The sequence below is a fragment of the Theropithecus gelada genome, chromosome 15 (genome assembly GCF_003255815.1).
Source record: "Theropithecus gelada isolate Dixy chromosome 15, Tgel_1.0, whole genome shotgun sequence".
NCBI lineage: Eukaryota > Metazoa > Chordata > Mammalia > Primates > Cercopithecidae > Theropithecus > Theropithecus gelada.
In genome coordinates this window covers 81,946,904-81,966,758 of record NC_037683.1, presented here as the reverse complement: position 1 = coordinate 81,966,758, position 19,855 = coordinate 81,946,904, and the positions used below count along the sequence as shown (strand labels likewise).

General features: G+C 41.5%; 1 protein-coding gene across 1 annotated transcript in view; it reads right to left on the bottom strand.

Annotated features, from left to right (window-relative positions):
• The window catches only part of PGM5 (phosphoglucomutase 5), a 189,196-nt gene that overhangs the window by 37,395 nt on the left and 131,946 nt on the right, over positions 1-19,855 (bottom strand). The window contains exon 10 of the mRNA XM_025359939.1: positions 5,784-5,918. Within this exon, the coding sequence (XP_025215724.1) occupies positions 5,784-5,918 (135 nt within the window). The remainder of the gene's footprint in view (positions 1-5,783; positions 5,919-19,855) is intronic.

Here is a 19,855-nt window from a genome sequence, read left to right as displayed (position 1 = left end):
TAGAGGTGTTTATAGTATTCTCTGATGGTAGTTTGTATTTCTGTGGGGTCGGTGGTGATATCCCCTTTTTCATTTTTAATTGCGTCGATTTGATTCTTCTCTCTTTTCTTCTTTATTAGTCTTGCTAGTGGTCTGTCAATTTTGTTGATCTTTTCAAAAAACCAACTCCTGGATTCATTGATTTTTTGGAGGGTTTTTTGTGTCTCTATCTCCTTCAGTTCTGCTCTGATCTTAGTTATTTCTAGCCTTCTGCTAGCTTTCGAATGTGTTTGCTCTTGCTTCTCTAGTTCTTTTAATTGCGATGTTAGAGTGTCAATTTTAGATCTTTCCTGCTTTCTCTTGTGGGCATTTAGTGCTATAAATTTCCCTCTACACACTGCTTTAAATGTGTCCCAGAGATTCTGGTATGTTGTATCTTTGTTCTCATTGGTTTCAAAGAACATCTTTATTTCTGCCTTCATTTCGTTATGTACCCAGTAGTCATTCAGGAGCAGGTTGTTCAGTTTCCATGTAGTTGAGCGGTTTTGATTGAGTTTCTTAGTCCTGAGTTCTAGTTTGATTGCACTGTGGTCTGAGAGACAGTTTGTTATAATTTCTGTTCTTGTACATTTGCTGAGGAGTGCTTTACTTCCAATTACGTGGTCAATTTTGGAATAAGTACGATGTGGTGCTGAGAAGAATGTATATTCTGTTGATTTGGGGTGGAGAGTTCTATAGATGTCTATTAGATCTGCTTGCTGCAGAGATGAGTTCAATTCCTGGATATCCTTGTTAACTTTCTGTCTCGTTGATCTGTCTAATGTTGACAATGGAGTGTTGAGGTCTCCCATTATTATTGTATGGGAGTCTAAGTCTCTTTGTAAGTCTCTAAGGACTTGCTTTATGAATCTGGGTGCTCCTGTATTGGGTGCATATATATTTAGGATAGTTAGCTCTTCCTGTTGAATTGATCCCTTTACCATTATGTAATGGCCTTCTTTGTCTCTTTTGATCTTTGATGGTTTAAAGTCTGTTTTATCAGAGACTAGTATTGCAACCCCCGCTTTTTTTTGTTCTCCATTTGCTTGGTAAATCTTCCTCCATCCCTTTATTTTGAGCCTATGTATGTCTCTGCGTGTGAGATGGGTCTCCTGAATACAGCAGACTGATGGGTCTTGACTCTTTATCCAGTTTGCCAGTCTGTGTCTCTCAATTGGAGCATTTAGTCCATTTACATTTAAGGTTAAGATTGTTATGTGTGAACTTGATCCTGCCATTATGATATTAACTGGTTATTTTGCTCATTAGTTGATGCAGTTTCTTCCTAGCCTCGATGGTCTTTACATTTTGGCATGTTTTTGAGATGGCTGGTACCGGTTGTTCCTTTCCATGTTGAGTGCTTCCTTCAGGGTCTCTTGTAAGGCAGGCCTAGTGGTGACAAAATCTCTAAGCATTTGCTTATCTGTAAAGGATTTTATTTCTCCTTCACTTATGAAACTTAGTTTGGCTGGATATGAAATTCTGGGTTGAAAATTCTTTTCTTTAAGAATGTTGAATATTGGCCCCCACTCTCTTCTGGCTTGGAGAGTTTCTGCCGAGAGATCTGCTGTGAGTCTGATGGGCTTCCCTTTGTGGGTAACCCGACCTTTCTCTCTGGCTGCCCTTAAGATTTTTTCCTTCATTTCAACTTTGGTGAATCTGGCAATTATGTGTCTTGGAGTTGCTCTTCTCGAGGAGTATCTTTGTGGCGTTCTCTGTATTTCCTGGATTTGAATGTTGGCCTGCCCTACTAGGTTGGGGAAGTTCTCCTGGATGATATCCTGAAGAGTGTTTTCCAACTTGGTTCCATTTTCCCCCTCACTTTCAGGCACCCCAATCAGACGTAGATTTGGTCTTTTTACATAATCCCATACTTCTTGGAGGCTTTGTTCATTTCTTTTTCTTCTTTTTTCTTTTGGTTTCTCTTCTCGCTTCATTTCATTCATTTGATCCTCAATTGCTGATACTCTTTCTTCCAGTTGATCGAGTCGGTTACTGAAGCTTGTGCATTTGTCACGTATTTCTCGTGTCATGGTTTTCATCTCTTTCATTTCGTTTATGACCTTCTCTGCATTAATTAGTCTAGCCGTCAATTCTTCCACTTTTTTTTCAAGATTTTTAGTTTCTTTGCGCTGGGTACGTAATTCCTCCTTTAGCTCTGCGAAATTTGATGGACTGAAGCCTTCTTCTCTCATCTCGTCAAAGTCATTCTCCGCCCAGCTTTGATCCGTTGCTGGCGATGAGCTGCGCTCCTTTGCCGGGGGAGATGCGCTCTTGTTTTTTGAATTTCCAGCTTTTCTGCCCTGCTTTTTCCCCATCTTTGTGGTTTTATCTGCCTCTGGTCTTTGATGATGGTGATGTACTGATGGGGTTTTGGTGTAGGTGTCCTTCCTGTTTGATAGTTTTCCTTCTAACAGTCAGGACCCTCAGCTGTAGGTCTGTTGGAGATTGCTTGAGGTCCACTCCAGACCCTGTTTGCCTGGGTAACAGCAGCAGAGGCTGCAGAAGATAGAATATTTCTGAACAGCAAGTGTACCTGTCTGATTCTTGCTTTGGAAGCTTCCTCTCAGGGGTGTACTCCACCCTGTGAGGTGTGGGGTGTCAGACTGCCCCTAGTGGGGGATGTCTCCCAGTTAGGCTACTCAGGGGTCAGGGACCCGCTTGAGCAGGGAGTCTGTCCCTTCTCAGATCTCAACCTCCGTGTTGGGAGATCCACTGCTCTCTTCAAAGCTGTCAGACAGAGTCGTTTGCGTCTGCAGAGGTGTCTGCTGCTTTGTTATTGTTTTCTGTGCCCTGCCCCCAGAGGTGGAGTCTACAGAGACAGGCAGGTTTCCTTGAGCTGCTGTGAGCTCCACCCAGTTCGAGCTTCCCAGCAGCTTTGTTTACCTACTTAAGCCTCAGCAATGGCGGGCGCCCCTCCCCCAGCCTCGTTGCTGCCTTGCCGGTAGATCACAGACTGCTGTGATAGCAATGAGGGAGGCTCCGTGGGTGTGGGACCCTCCCGGCCAGGTGTGGGATATGATCTCCTGGTGTGCCTGTTTGCTCAAAGCGCAGTATTGGGGTGGGAGTTACCCGATTCTCCAGGTGTTGTGTGTCTCAGTTCCCCTGGCTAGGAAAAGGGATTCCCTTCCCCCTTGCGCTTCTCAGGTGAGGCAATGCCTCGCCCTGCTTCAGCTCTCGCTGGTCGGGCTGCAGCAGCTGACCAGTACCGATCGTCCGGCACTCCCCAGTGAGATGAACCCAGTACCTCAGTTGAAAATGCCGAAATCACTGGTCTTCTGTGTCGCTGGCGCTGGGAGTTGAAGACTGGAGCTGCTCCTATTCGGCCATCTTGCTCCGCCCCCCCTCTTGCAAAATAATTTGAGTGTAGATGGCTATTGAGTTAGCATGGGTAAGACATTAAAAACTCCCTGTTGAATTGGAACAAGATTCACAATGGAATCTTTGCAGATTAGAGAAGGTGGAAGGGGTTCTTTCTGTAGCTGAGAAAGCAACACAAGCAGGTCTTTCCAGTCAGGCCCTGATCAGGAATAACACTAGCGGCTTCAGGAGTACATCTTACTTTGATCTCTGTTCACAGTTAATCAAAGGCTTTTTGGAAGGCAGAAGCAGGTGGTCCTGGAAAGCAACCTTATAAGGAGCCTCCAAAATGCTCCAACTTAAAGGCTTAGGTAGAGTTCAGCAGTAATTAAGACAGGTTGGCCTGCTGAGAGAATCTTGCTTTCCCTTAGGTGGTTAGATTTCTTTTAAAGTCTTACTCTATGATATATCCTGACTCAAAGCTATTATGCAATAGGGCTTAAGTTGGTGAGTGAATGATGTATGGTATTTTAACAAGGAGTTCTATTTTAATATAAAACTTTTAGCTAGATCATGTGCTACATCCTTGGGGGCCCATCTAGCCAGGTCTAGGAAAACTCTTGTTTCTGAGGAGAAGGGAGGGCAAATCAGCAATTGCAACAGGAACGTCAGTGAAAGGATTCACCAACCCTTCAAAGTGGCAAATTCTTTCCACCAACAGGATGAGAAATGTGCAGTCATGGGGACCAAAACCAGCATGACTTATGTTTCCTTTACTCACACGACCTTCTAAGAGTAAGCCGATGGAGGTTTTCAGCTTCAAAGGAAGCCTGGGGGCGGGGCAGGTGGGTTGGAGGATCAAAAGCACTGCTTTTGTGGACTGCCTCAGGGAGAGACTCATGTGTGCATAGGATTGTTGTGACACTTGTCTAATGGCCTGGTCTCGGTCCAGCGTGGAAGGTAAATAAAAATAAGCAAATATCACAACCACTTACCCTGTGCAAATAGGGAAAAGAATGTTGAGGAAAAAATAGCCCGGAGTCAGAGTGAGTCAGAGTTGGTGAGGCCAGGAATATCATTCCTCACCCTGTACGTAGCTCTGGACTTTTAGGCCCCTGCTTTAATCTCCTTCCCCAACATGAGATGTAGAATAGTGTTTTATTCGGAAAGACAGGGTAAGCCTCAAATTCTTGCATGATTTGGTACTATCTTGGGCGAAATGTACTCACTAACAAATTATTTTGGCAGAGTTTGGCCCATCCCCTGCATGGAAGGGCTATGATCCTGAGAGGAAAAGCCAAGGTCTTCACGCTGGCCACATGCTTTGCCCACTCATGCTCTTGGTTAACCCTGAGAACAGCTCTCAGCCCCCTCCAGCCTCTCCTGTCCCATCTAGGATGATTTTACTCCAGGCAGATCTCCTGGCTGCAGGGGTAGGTGTAAGGATCTTAGCACCCATTATTACCAAGTTCTTTGAGACTCTCCAAAGAAACCGACCATGAAAAAAAAAAACACAACAACAAACAAAAAACAAAACAAAAACAAAACACTAAACTACTGACAAAGAAAGAAGACCCTCCCAGGTATCTTACTCCATCAGGGCAAATTATAGCTAGAAATTCTGAGCACCTCTAAAATCAGTAGCAGTGAGTATTTCTCTGTTTCTCTACTTTTCCACAAAGGAATGCAGGTAGAACAAATGTTTTCATCTCAAAAAATCATCTCATCAAGGATCTTGCTTCGAAACCTGGATTGAAGACCAAGAAGGCAGGAGCAGCCAGCTGTATAGCTTGAAGTACCCAACATTAGAGTGGGTTGTTTCTGGTATTAATTAATGTTGCCTGGAGCGTTAATGCATATGGGAGTAGAGAGGCTTATGGTTGTGTTATTTATGATTTTTCCGAGTTCTTAATTGGCCTTATTGTTGAAAACATGAGAAGATTTTGCCAAGCACAATCTAGCTTAGCCTTGTTAATGTCCTTCCTTAACTTAAAAAGCCACCGATATCCTCTCCTCTCAGAGTAGACAATATAGCAATCTCAGAGACAGATCCCATCTGTATTGGCACCTCAAGATCATGGTCCAAATATCTGGAGATTCAGAATTTACATGAGCATAGTCAAGGCTCTGAGAGTTTCACCAGTTTGACTCTAACGCTAAATTTCCTTGTCTATAAAAGGTGCCTTTTCTTTACCCCAATTAACAAACCACTGAACATCAAGAGAGGACAGTTGTTTGGGACATGCTGGTCTAAACGGATTACAAATCGATGCGAGAGAGCAATTTTTCTGTTTCAAACACTATAATGAATGAATTAAACTTGCTTGGAGTTGCACCGAGCTTGTCCTCCAGCTGAAATTATCACCTACCTTTCCAGAAGGTAAAATAGCCCCATTAAAGCCCCATGGAGCTAAATTTGCCAGGAGCTGCGAGACACACTGCTGGGAGTACAACTGTTTCTATACCTGTGGCTCCTGGTCATGGCCGCTGGGGTCCCTCTCGTAGCTCTCTGCGTACAGTCTGAGGGTGGCCCGCACACCACTGGAGGAACTGAGCCGGAAGATGAGCCGTGACGCATCCGAGAAAATGATCCTCAGGCCCTGAGACCGAGAACATCCAGAATGGAGCAGTGAGCAAATGAATACACAAGTAATAATCATTAATACCTGTCATAGAAATCAGCATGTTTTTATACCTCAACACAATCAGAATCAAGACTATTTATATATTGGCTCTGGACACAGGGCATGTGATGAACCTACTTAGAGTTACCCATTTGTCTCTTTATTCTACTTCCATTGCTTTGTGGTTAATGTGGGGAAAGAGGAGCAAAGCTGTGAACAGATACTCGAGTTCTCTTGGGCTGGTGATATGGGAATCAGAAAGAAGTGGAAGTCACAAGGATGAAATGATATTCAATAAATATTCCTAGGGCCAAAGTTTGTCCCTTGTAAATCTGTGGATGCAGTGAAAGTAGGCAATTTGTCTATTACAGTAAGATGGATTGCCCATATTAAAGTTACCCCGGCATGAGGTTAGGCTGCAGGTTCCTCTGCTGGCAAGGGAACCCTCCAGTGAAGTGCCCAGGGCTGGAGCCTCAGCTAGGCTCTGAGGGTTGCCAGGTACACTGCCATCCTTTTGTCTCTGTCCTTTCTTCCATCAATCAAGAAAAGTGACAAGTCTCAATTATTTTAGGAGGTTTATTTGCCAAAGTTAATGACGCACACCTGGGAGACAGGTCTATGCCTTTCTCCGAAGATGATTTTGAGGGCTCCAAATTTAAAGCGGAAAGGGCAAGATATTGAGAGGTACACAATTTTCATGTAAGAGGTGGGTAGGGAAAAGTAGTCATTCATGCCTTTGTCTGGTTCATTGAAGCTGCATTTTTTTTTTTTTTTAACATTAGATGACACGGACAAAGGAGGCAGAGGAAAATTGCAGGGAATCTGCATTTTACATAAGATAACAGACAAAACTGGGCCAGGGGAACAATCAGATGTGCATTTATGTCTGGCAGGCCAGGGGTGGCTGCACCTATAAACTATCAATTTGCATTGTCATGGTGAAATTTTAATAGAAACACCTTTAGAGTAAAGATCTAGTAGCTCACCAGGAATTCCCTTGTGGGCAAAGCATGGGGGAGGCACTTAGCTTTCATCTTGTAGTCATCTTATTTGGGAACCAAAAGGGGGAGGCAGGTTTGCATGACCCAGTTCCCAGCTTGAATTTTCCCTTTGGCTTAATTTGTTTGGGGGTTCCAAGACTGAATTTCCTTTCACACTTCTTACCTGACTTCTTCTTTGGCCTGACCACCAGAGTGGGGTGGGGTCAGAGCTGTGGCCTCACCTACTAGTGCTGCCTAGGATTAATTCCTCATTGGCTCAGCACAGCTCCATTCGCTATATATCTCTTCTCAGTAGAGGCAGGGATATTGTAAAATTATGACCATAAGATCATACTGTGACTTCTGTTGAAGGAAATGAGTTCTCTTAAGACAACTGATAAGGTAACTCTTGTAAATAAGCAAATTGGCAGGGGCCAGGGGAAGGAAGAGGAGGGAACAAAATAATATATCTGGTGACTTGTTATTTTGGAAAACTTAGATGTCTCAGGAGACATTGATATCAGGCATTCTCCCAAAGCAATTTATCCTTGAAATTTCTCTGGCCTCAAGTCCTGTTTAAGAATAAGCCATTAGTAAAAAAATATATATACCTGCTGCATATGTGACTGCAATTGTTTACCCCCACCACCATCTGGTGGTATCTGCTAGGGGACACTATGGTTCCATCTGAGTGGCTTTCTGCTTTTAAGTTTCCCAAATAAATATTTTAAATTCCCAAATAAAAAGCTTCAGTTTCTTTTGGAGTGGTTCAATGTCTGCCACAATTTGTGTAACCAAAGGGAGCTATCTCCCCTACTGGCAACCAATCACTCTGTAATACTGGCTTTGCAAACAGGATATTATTATCCAGGATTTATTCACTGGGCAAACATTTTAGAGCAGCCCTTATGGATTAGGTACTGCACTAAATCCTGGGTATATGAATATAAAGACACAGTAATTGCCCTCCTTAAGCCTGGAGTAGTTTATTACAACGAACAGAAACTGTCTTCTTAACCACCTTATGCTGCTGGAGAGGTGAATAGTTACAAAATTCCAAACGGAGCAAGTGAAGCATTTACTGACTGTTTACAAATCCCTGTATTTCAAATTATGTTCAAACTGACAATAAAGCCCCAAAGATCTCACAATTATATTAATATTCATAGCCTTGTTTTTACAAACTCTTTTGAAGCTGTTACTTATGTTTAAGCCTACATTCCCATTGTCACTACACATGGGGCATGTGACTACATGACTCTGCTCAGAACTATGGCTTACCCATAAATTGATTAAAGCAATATCTAAGGATGAGGTCCTAACCCACCTGTTGCAGATTCCAAGTCACTTGGGGCTACTTCTTCTGATGAGCCCCTGGACTCAATCCTTTAAAATACCTCCCATTAAACAATTAACCTCTCAGATTCATTTTTGACCAGTGAGGGGGAAATTTAAGAATGCAGGTCATACCAAACTATAAACATGTGTTGTCTGCTCATAACTAAGCCTTTTAAAAATGAAATAATGTTATTGTTTTCCCCTGTGGTTAATTATAATGTCTTTGACTGTACTACATGCTACACACCTAGAAGATTGTTAGAACTTCTGTCTGGTAGCCTGGAATAGATTTCTCACTTGGAAAGGTGATGAAGATGTGAATAGCAAGCATCAGTCGCTGGAAATGGTCCAGCATCTTTCCTCTTTCCTAGGAAACCAACCATGAGATGTTAACTGAGAATCCGTGTTGCTTTTCAAGACCATTCCAGGTGAGGAACATCATAATTCTTCTTCTCCACAGGGAATGGAAGGGTTTCTTTAGAGCCAGCCTAGTTCTGTGCTGCAACAATCCCAGCACCATGTCGGCTGAGGGCCCCTTTTATGTGTGAATAGCTGTATTGGATTGCTTTGGGATCTGCATGTTCTTTCAACGAACATAATGAATTTGCAACCCAAACACGAGCCATGTTCTTTCCATCATGTGCCATCACACAATAGCATTTAAACTATGAAGACAAAGTTACCACTGACCAAGACTTGCAAAGTTACCAATTGTTCCTGAATTTCAATGAAAGAATACCAATAATCGCATTTATTTTTTAGGTTATACCAGGGGTTGGCACTATGTAGACTGTAGGTAAGAAGTTGACCTGCCACCTGCTTTTATGAATCAAGTTGTATTGGGGCACAGTCATGTCCATTCATTTATATCTTGTCTATGGCTGCTTTTGTGCTACAGTGGCAGAGATGAATAGTTGTGGCAGAGATCATCTACCCCCCAAGGTATAAAATATTTACTACCTAGCCCTTTACAGAAAATGTTTGCTGACCCCTGGTATAAGACATTACATTATTCACAACATAGAATACTTGCCCTTTATCCCTGCACCAGAAAATAGAAAATATAACCATTTGAATTATCCAAATCTCAGTAGAGAGAAATTATGTTTATGAAGATTGTTATAAGGATATAAAATCCCTCCATTCCCTGGTGTTCCAGCTTCTAGTCATAGGTTCATCTGAACCTGTATTTGGCTCAAATCAATTTACCTCTCACCACCTACTGCTAACATAAATGAATTTATTAAATTGCACTTTAGTTTTATGTTCTCACTTTCATTGCAGGATGCTACAAGCTATGTCTTATAAAATCCACTTTTGTAGTCACTAGCAGAAATATTGTTAGAGGCTGTATGAAGCTCTGCCTGAGACATTTCTTCAAGAGCCAAGTATTAGGAAAGCCTTTCCTTCCCTAAGGAACTTGTATTCTTTTTCTTTCTGACAATAAGAACTCTGCAACTAACCACATTTCCCTCTTCGATATGGCTGCCAGGATACTTAATGCCAAATTTGAGGTTCAGCCCAAGTGGATCCTTATGACTTGCATGACTATAAATTTTTCTTCTTCTGTTCTTGACTCTACTCTTACTTATATATTCCCTAGTCTTGATCTATGTTTCTTATTTATATTCTAACAACTTCATTATGTGTGTTTTTGCCACCACAAGTCTTGACAAAACAAGGCTCAGTGAAAATGAATAAAACAAGTTTCCACTGCAGTGTTAACCCTAAAATTTTGGACTTGCTGAGTTATGACTTTGGGTTCTTCATTAGCTAACAAGCTCTGGGAGGACAGAGCCTATATACCTCGTTCATTACCATTTTATCCACATAACTTAGGACAATGCCTGGCACACAGTAGACCCTCCATAAACACTTGTTGAATGAATGTCACTGCATGTTCGACAACTAAAGTGAGCACCACTGCAGTCCCCCTGAGGCAGTCTCAGAGAGCCTCCCTTCACATTTAGCAAGGATCCACAGGCTACATGAAAACACATGCACATTCTTCATGGTGAACTAGAGCTGATGTATCTACCTTGAAGGGTGGTTGCAAAAGATAAACTAATAAATAGAAAGTGCCTGGCATAGCATCATCATGGCAGGGCTTGCCTGTTTACTCCTCTGCCATTTCTCAAGATGTCCTGAGACAAGGGCCAGTTTTGGCTAAAAACAATGGAGTTGAACCATGGTGGGTTCTTGTCCCCAGAAGTATGGTCTTAGACAAACCATTAGCTCATTAATTGCAAACTGCTACCTATTGGAATCAGTGGGAGGTCTTTAAAAAATGGTGCCTGGCTCTCACCCCCAACATTGTGATTTAATTCTTTTGGGGTGTCACTTGGGCATTAGGATTTTAAAAGCTCTCTGGGTGATTCTAATGTGCAGTAACTAATTGCAATAACCTCTTTTTTCTGGGCCACTTGCCTCATCTATCAAGTGACTGGACTGTGCTACATGTCTGTTATAAGGAAGGTCCCTTTAGGATTTAAGGTTTCATACATAGGCTATCACTGCGCTGGGATCTTAGGAAGGCTGTTAACACAGTGAGGCTAATAAATCAACTTCATGCCACTGAGTCCTGAAAGCTTCCTCCTGGGGCCTTGTCAGCAGCAGAACTACCTCTTGAACCATCTGACATTATTATTATTTTTTTTAGCACAATCTTCGAAGGAATTCCTGGAGCAACTGTGAAAGAATTCATGATATCTCCCTAGCCACAGCAGCTAGAGTAGCCAGAATATCCAGGATGACACAGAGCCACACGCTCAAAAAAGGGAAAAATATGCTCTCCTTTATTAGAAGAGAATGTTAATTATATGGTGGGGAGGAGGGTGGGTATCAAAAGAACACTTCAGTTCCAGCTTAGTGTTTTCCTTCCTTTTGAGTGCCTGTGGTTGTGAGCTTTAATGATGACAATGGAGTTCTGCTCACCTTAGCTCTGTCCCAATGAAGAATGGTTGTTAAAGGATTTCATATCCCTTGTCCATATGCAGCTGTCTCCACACAAAAATCCTCCAGTGTGCTTCCAGTTATCACTGTAGCATCTCTTTTTCTCCCTGGATTTGCCCCCTCTTTGATTTACTGTTTATGAAGAGTCAGTTTGGAAATGGTACAAGAATAGCAACTGGATAAACTCAGGCTAGAATGCTGGCTCGATCACTTTTTAGCTGGTGGTCTTGAGTCTCTTAAGCTCTCTAAGCCTTAGTTTCCTAAAAAGCAGATGAAAAATAATACAGCCTAGCTTATTGGGTTGTTGTGAGTGTCAGATCAGAAAATGTATGTGAGAAGTGCTTTGAAAATTATCAGTATCACCATATAAATATTATTCTTATGCTAAACTTTTAATCAAAATGGTGCTATGCACGAAGGCTTTAGTTAGTAATCATTTGCAAAATATGAAAGGTTGGAAAATTTAGGGCGTAGCACCATTTTCATTGAAAGTTGTTGGCTTGTGATGTGATGGTGCATATTTATTTATTTTTAAATTAGGCAGAATTAAGGTTGATTTTAACTTTGCTCTGCCCTCTGAAATCACTACTAAACTCATGGATCTCTTGCAATTTATATTATCTTTACCTCTTATTGAACTGGCTTATTCCTTCATAATTGGTCCATTTAGACCCTTAACATCCTGAAAGAAGGATCTTAGAGTCGTTCTTGCCGATTTCTCTTTTTATTGAAAAGAAAGAAGTTAAAACACTTGTCAAGGTAACATATTTAGTAAATGGAGGAGCTTCATTTACTTCCATGTAGGTCTTCTGACTCTAGGCTTACAATTTGAGGTTGAACCATATGCAACTACTGATATTCATACATTGCTTTTCATGCGAAATATCTGAAAAATATCTTGTGTTTTTTATTTTTCCCAAAGCTGACACAGAGCCTTACACAGAGTAGGTGTCTGATAAATGTTTCATAAATAAATGTTAGAGTTTTTACTGTTTTTTTTTTAATTTTTAAAATAAATCCTTGTGTAAATCAATACAGGGAAATCTGTAAGTTGCTAAATGCACACGGAGCTGCCAGATGTTAGTTTGGAGACTGTAGGACATGTTGCAGCCAGGCAGGGAAGGGTGAACTGTACATTACCAACAGTTATTTGGCAGCATCGGACCTAGTCAAATACTGACTTAGGATGAATTCCAGGGAAAACAGCATATGGCCCTGCAATCTGGTGCAGTGTCGCATATATAGTCAGTTGGCCACACCAGGCATGTGAACCTGGAGACAGGATGGCCTTGGAAGAGAGAGACTCTGCGAGCCTAACTCAGATGTTATCTCCCACAGGAAATCACAACAATTTATCTGGAAAGCGTCAAGGTGAAGATACTGCTTTGTAACATCTGAACCATATTTTGTAGAAGCGGGCATGCAGCCTAGAAAGCAGGAGATTTGGATTGAACAGACATATCTTTCCACACACACCAAAAAAAAAAAACCCACCTAGAATTACTCATTTTTCTTTAATTCATAGAGTTACCTGTGAGCATGAGTTCAAAAGTGGTTGAGCAGGCAGCAGTCAGTCCATAGGGTGCTTTTGTGTGAGTGAAAAACAGGTGCCCCCTCTCCCCTCAGCATGGATAAATTGCAGAAAACCATCCTTCCTTTGGCTGGCTTGGACTTCAGCTTCTCCTTCCCCATTAGGCTGGGTGCCTTTGTGCAGTGTGCTGACTGCACAGCCATACTCAGCTGCCCTGCTCTTGGGAGCAGTTCTCACCCAGTCTTTTTTTTTTTAAACCAACCAGCTCTCTTGGGGGCTAACAATTGCAAAGAACTATCTGGGGAAGTCAAGGTCAAATGACTCCTTACATGTTCTTTTAAAGCACCCACCTGGAAAAGCCACCCTAGGTGATGAGAGGGCTGCTGAAGGCCAAAGATTTGAAAGCTATTCCTCATCCAAATTCCAACTCTCAAAACTGGAACAATGGAACAAAATCATGCACGTTCTATTTCCCCATTTCTTTGGCCAATGACTGCTGATCCCTGTTCACACAATATCTACCCCAGTTCTGGGATATTTTGGAGTCAGACACACTTTACCCAGACAGCAGCATAGATTCCTCCCTTAGTTTCTGTGATCATTTGCAGCTTTTCTCTTTTATATTTTTATTTCCTGGTGAAGCTCACCCACCGACAACACAGAGACATTAGTATTCCAATAGAAAGTAATCATGTTGCCATTCTAGAATGCTTACATGTTTGCTACACATTTTAGGACAATTTTACTACTGACACTTTAGACAACAGTTCTAAAAGAATCAACTTACACCAGGATAAGGTAATTCTTTATAACAAAACTCCAGTTAACCAGAAACAGGGGGATAAGAACTTCCTGACTAACCAGAAACAGTGTCTCCCTCATTCTATTATCTTTCTTGCCTTTCTTATAATTTGAGATGAGGTCTCACAGTGTTGCCCAGGCTGGTCTTGAACTCTTGGACTCAAGCAATCCTCCTGTCTCAAGTAGCTGGGACTACAGGCATGAGACATCACACCCAGCTTCCCATTTTATTTTCAAATCAGCTGACAGGTTTGCACTGAATATGTGTTTGGCCTTCAGAGGACAAATAGGAAAATCACAGGAAAATCGGCTAATAGAAATTTTTTTTTTAATTCATAGTTTTCAAAATGTCCTAGCACAAGGCATAGTTAGTGCAATACAGAGCCTGACTGTCTTTATTTTCCCCAACCACAGTGTTGTGGAATGAGCACTGAAGTTGAGAATCCTAAACACAGTTATTGTAGCATCCCATTGAGAATGCCTATAAGAAACCTTGGCTCTTTACCTGGAGAGCTAAACAACCCTATAACCACCACATTGGACTGAAGAAAAGCACAGTCTGATAAAACGGTTTCACCTGGGCTGCCTTCTACCCATTTTTCAGGGTATGGCTTAGATATCACCTCCCCATGGAGAGCTTTCTAGAGCCATAGTCTAGTTCCCCCTGCCATGCATGCCAAATAAGTTCTTCCTCCGTAATATTGTTCAACAAACTCTACGGTAATCAGAGCTTAATATCAATGTATCTTCCCTACTGCATTTTAAGCAGCAGACAGGAATCTCAACTGTCCTGAATACTGTTGTATCCTCGGTGCCAGTGAGCTGACTGGCGTCTAGTAGGTGTTTGGTAAATATTCACTGAATAGATGAAGATGTAAATGAATCCACCTTTAACAACCTTCACCATATTGGACTAAGTTAGGAAAGGAATATACGTTTATGGCAGAGATTCTTTTCAACATCACAATTTTCAAAGAAAAGGATTTTTTTTAACCCACATCCAATCACAATATACTAAATGTGATAATAGCCCATTCACTTAAACATTTCTGTGACTCAATGTAGAAGGGCTATTTGTGGGTATGCTAACTTTCAGATTTAACCAAATTCTATAGGTAGGTTAATCAGTTTGACTAAAATGATTTCTGAGACTCTACTTCCAGATGCGCAAACCACACTCCAGCAAATGGCACTCCAGCAAAAGGGACAATGATAAATTGTTACGATTACAGTCTCTCAATTAGTTCATTGATTAGAATGTTATCAAAGTTGAAGTTGAGGCTGGGTGCAGTGGCTCATGCCTGTAATCCCAGCACTTTGGGAGAACGAGGCAAGCAGATCACCTGAGGTCAGGAGTTTGAGACCAGCCTGACTAACATGGTGAATCCCTGTCTTTACTAAAAATACAAAAATTAATTAGGTGTGGTGGCACACACCTGTAATCCCAGCTACTCGGGGGGCTGAGGCAGGAGAATCACTTGAACCCAGGAGGCGGAGGTTGCAGTGTTGCAGTGAGCCAAGATCATGCCACTGCACTCTAGCCTGGGTGACAGAGCAAGACTCTGTCTCAAAAAACAAAACAACAACAACAAAAACAAAAAGTTGAAGTTGAAAGTTGACTAGCTAACTCTGAAGAGAGAAGAACTCAATCTCAAAGCTTCAGATTCTTCAGTTGATACAATTCAGTTGCTTTTATACAGTGCTGGGGACAACATCTTAGTGAGCTTCTTCATATTTGTTGACCAGGGGTTGGTAGCATCAAGGTACATATTAAAACACCACATGCTGGAAATAAAATGTGATTTTGAGATTGCCAATTTACTGTTTCTAAATACTGAAATTAAAAAGAGCAGACACCTTCTTGCAAATTAAAATAACAACTCTAAAGGAAAACTGACTTCAAAATCAGTCTTCAAAGTGTACTTTTTCTCTGAACTGAATTCAAATGGTTCTTTTTTTCTGGGTTAAGGACAACATCAAAATGTTTCCACGTAACCTGCTTAACTTGAAGAGGTATTAATCAGCTCAGAGTTAGCCTGACATAATCAAATTGGACTTGGTTTTCCACATCAGCTAACTGGTATGCATTTATTTACATTAGCTTTTTAACCATCAGCTGAACTGTTACTTGCAGATGACTTCAGCACTGGAAGAGTTTCATGATTTTTGAGCTTGTTAGATAGAAATACAGGAGTCGGTTTGGGAGGCTGAAGTGGGCGCATCACTTGAGGTCAGGAGTTTGAGATCAGACTGGCCAACATGATGAAACCCCGTCTCTACTAAAGATACAAAAAAAATTAGCTGGGCATGGTGGTGCACACCTGTAATCCCAGCTACTGGGGAGGCTGAGGCACAAGAATCACTTGAACCCAGGAGGCAGAGGTCGCAGTGAGCCAAAATCACGCCACTGCACTCCAGCCTGGATGACAGAGCCAGACTCTGTCTAAAAAAAAAAGAAAGAAAGAAAAAGAAAAAAGAAAAAACAACAATATAGGATTTGGATGAGTCATAAAAAGAGACTCAGTTGCTTAAATTTTGCTCCCAAAGTGTCAAGGTTTCTCATTTCAAAGTCAATTTTCAAAATATAGGTCGTGGTTCTGGATTGATACCCACCATAGTGGCAATATGCTGTTTCTCAGTGTGGAGCCACTTCTGTCACACTGTCCTTCACTCACAATACCAGGATTGGAGTATTCCTTCTATCAGAGCTGGGGGAGCCTCAAAACTGCGGCACTGAGTGGGGATTCCAGGACTTAGGCCACATGTTAGAGATGGAGAAGAGATCATAGTAAGAGACAATCTTGATAATATTCTTTGGGATATCGACGGTGAAGGGAAGAAAGAGCTCACCTAGCATGATGGATGGAAACCCTCAATGTTTGCACAATGAAGTTGCCCCTGAAGAAAGAGTGGCTCACCCTGCAACCCATACGAATCACACAACTCCTGTCTGTCCTATCTCTTTAGAAGGCATAAATTAGGAACTTCTTTAACTACTTAGCAATTTGATCAAAGTGCTCCGCTATTCTCATTGCAGCTATTGGCTTATTTTTTTTCACTCATACTTGAAGAAAATAGCATCAGTCAGTCATTTATGTGACTAGATTTCGCTTGAAAATAGTGACATTCCTCATGAAGACAGAAGGAAGAACTGCAGTTGTTGAACCATGCCTCATGAAAATGCTTTCTAAATCAAACAGAGTTTCTCTTGGGCCCTGTATAATGGAAAGCACACATCAATTTTTCTCTTGGCATCCAAGGCCACACATACATCAGACACTTGGAGGCAGCCATAGTAAATCCCATGAAACCAAACACGCCACATTGAGGCCAGGGAGGTCCCTGGGAGATCATGTCAGGGGTTGAGCACTTTAGGGTTTCCTTCTTGCTCCTTGAATGGCCCCACAGAGCCAGGCAGGATAGACTTCGCGGAACATTTCCACAGCAGCAGGGTTCGCAGGAGTGGAGTGGTTATCACCAGAACAGGGTTTTAACTTCATTTTGGATGGAGAAGCATTTCTACTTTATCTCTAGAGATGTATGTGAAACAGCATTTTCTCCATGGTTTATTTCCTGACTCTGACCTCAGGTCAAGGACATAAAGGAGACCAAGCTGCCTTAAAAAACCTTTTGCTTTCTGAAGCAGAGTGTGTGTGTTGGGGGATGAGAGAGGGGGAGGAATGTGAGTTTGAATCAGTTCCCAGATGACTTAGAAACTGAAGGGGCCTTCTCAAATCTTTACGTGACACTGCAAAATTGTGTGTTTTTTCTCTGCTTTTCTTATCACCTGTGGTTCATTAAATGTTTTTCCAAGGATGCTTTTTTGATATAAATAATTTTATTTAACCAATTGCTATTATTTGTTATGTGCCAGGATTTTAAAAGTATTATCTTACTTAATTCTCCCAAAGGCTTATATGAGATAGCCACAATTATTATTCCTATTTCACAGATTTCAAAAAGGCAGGTAATAGGGGGGTTGAATAGCTTGCCTAAGATACCCAGCAAGGAGGTGACAGAGTTGAGGCTCAAACCCAAAACTTTCTGACTTTAAGCCTGCACACCCAAACACTGCTCACACGATTTGCAGTGGCACCAAGGTGCCTTGGGTGCTCTGGAGCACAAAGCTACGCTTAAAGAGAATTTCTGGATAAAACAGGAAGAGCACAAATTTTGTTTAACAATTCACTGATGAAAATTATTTCTGTTATCTACTTTTTTTTAAGTAAGTAGAATTTAACCCAAACAAGAGATAACTGGGAATCTTCCACTACCTTGGGATCATCCATCTGAGCCTCAAATTTTACTGCAAAGTACTTTTAAAATATAATAAATAGAAGAATTGGGTGAGTGTTTTCTAACCCAAGGGCACACTGATTATTACTTTTAAAAATATACACCTGGGGTGTGTGTGTGTATGTGTGTATGTATGTGTGTGTGCGTGTGTCTGAAAAAGAGAGACAGAGAGAGAATAGTTGTATCCTTTTCTTGAACTGATATTCAATCAAATTAAGGATTCTGGTCAGGGGGAGGGCGCTGATATTTCTTGAGCATCAGTTAGGTACTTGCCACTGTACCTGAGGCTTCGCATGACTTTCTCTTCAAACCTTCCCCATGATGCATGTGTGATAACTATCACTAGCTCCTCCCCTCGAGTTGAAGTTCAAAGAAGTTAAATAACATGCCTAAAATCACAAATCTAGGCAGTGACAAAGCCAGCCTTCAATCCTGTGTCTGACTCCAACACAAGAGAATACTGAAGAGAACCACAGCAATCTGCCTCCTGTAGGAAGCAGATACTTGGCAGTATTATGTCTCCTCTGAGCTTTGCTAACAGAGAGATATAGTTCTGTTTCTCCTTATAGAAATAAAATCTCCTTCTATCTTAATTTAAAAATCATCCATAATATAGTAGGTTGTTTTAAAATAACAGTATTTTAAAATCACAAAGACATAATAACAAGGGTTAGCATCAAAGGTGTGGAGAAACTGGAACCCTCGTATACAGTTGGCAGGAATGTCAAGTGGTGCAATTACTTCTGAAGACCGTAGGGCAGTGCCTTTAAGGGTTAAACATAAGTTACCATTTGACCCAGCAATTCCACTCCTAAGTGTGTACCCAGGAGAACTGAAAACCTGTCTCTGCACAAAATCTTGTAGATGGATGCCCATAGCAGCATTAGAGTGAAAAAGTGGAAATACCTCACATGTCCAACAACAAATGGATGGATAAACAAACTGTGGTACATCCATGTGATAGAATATTACTTGGTAATAAAAGGAATGAAGTACTGATATATGGTACAACATGGATGAACCCTGAAAACATGACACTAAGTGAAAGAAGCTAGTCATAAAGGACCAGGTATTATATGATTCCATTTATATAAAATGTCCCAAATAGGCAAATCCATAGAGACAGAAAGATCAGGGGTTGCCAGGGGCTGGGGGTTGGAGGGATGCTGGAGGGAAGATGACAGCTGAAGAGCACAACATGTCTTTTCTGGGGCAATGAAAGTGTTCTGAACTGGTTGTGGTGATAACTGCACAACTCTGTAAATATACTAGAAACTGTGGAAGTATGCCCTTTAAATGAGTGAACTGTATGGTATATGAATTGTACCTCAATAAAGATACTATATATTTGCATTTTAAAACTGTACCATGAAAAAAACAAATTATGCATTTGGTAGGCTGTCAATAAATATCCACTGAATGAATGCACTGAGGTACTTAATGGCTATTTTAGAACACTAGCTTATTTAAATTCAAATAAGTCTTTTAGATGTCTGTAGTGTGAAAAGTATGCTTATTTTGCACTATGTTACCTAAGTGTGCCCCAGACTCAACTATCCCTGGGACTGAATGCTGATGAATGCTGACATCCTGAGAGGGTCTCCACAGCACTGCTATGCAGGGATTCCACCTCTACCCAACAGGACCAACTGTAGCAAAGGAATCATCTGTAACTTGCCAACAATGGGGATGCTGCTAAGTATTAACTAACTGGTCTCTCATCACCCCCATTGAGCCAAACCCAGACCTGCAGAGAAGCTCTAGTGTGTCTCAGGACTACCAGCCAATGAAGATATCACCTGGGTCCTGGAATCTGGGGAAAGGAACAAAAATCTTCTTTCTTTACCAGAAACATTCCCAGAGCAGATCCTGGTGGCATGTATCTATTTATAGCTACATTTGAGCTCAGAAGAGCAAAGAAGAGACTGGGGGAAATCAATACTGTATCAGTCCGTTTTCATACTGCTATGAAGAAATACCCAAGACTGGGTAATTTCTAGCAGAAAGAGGTTTAA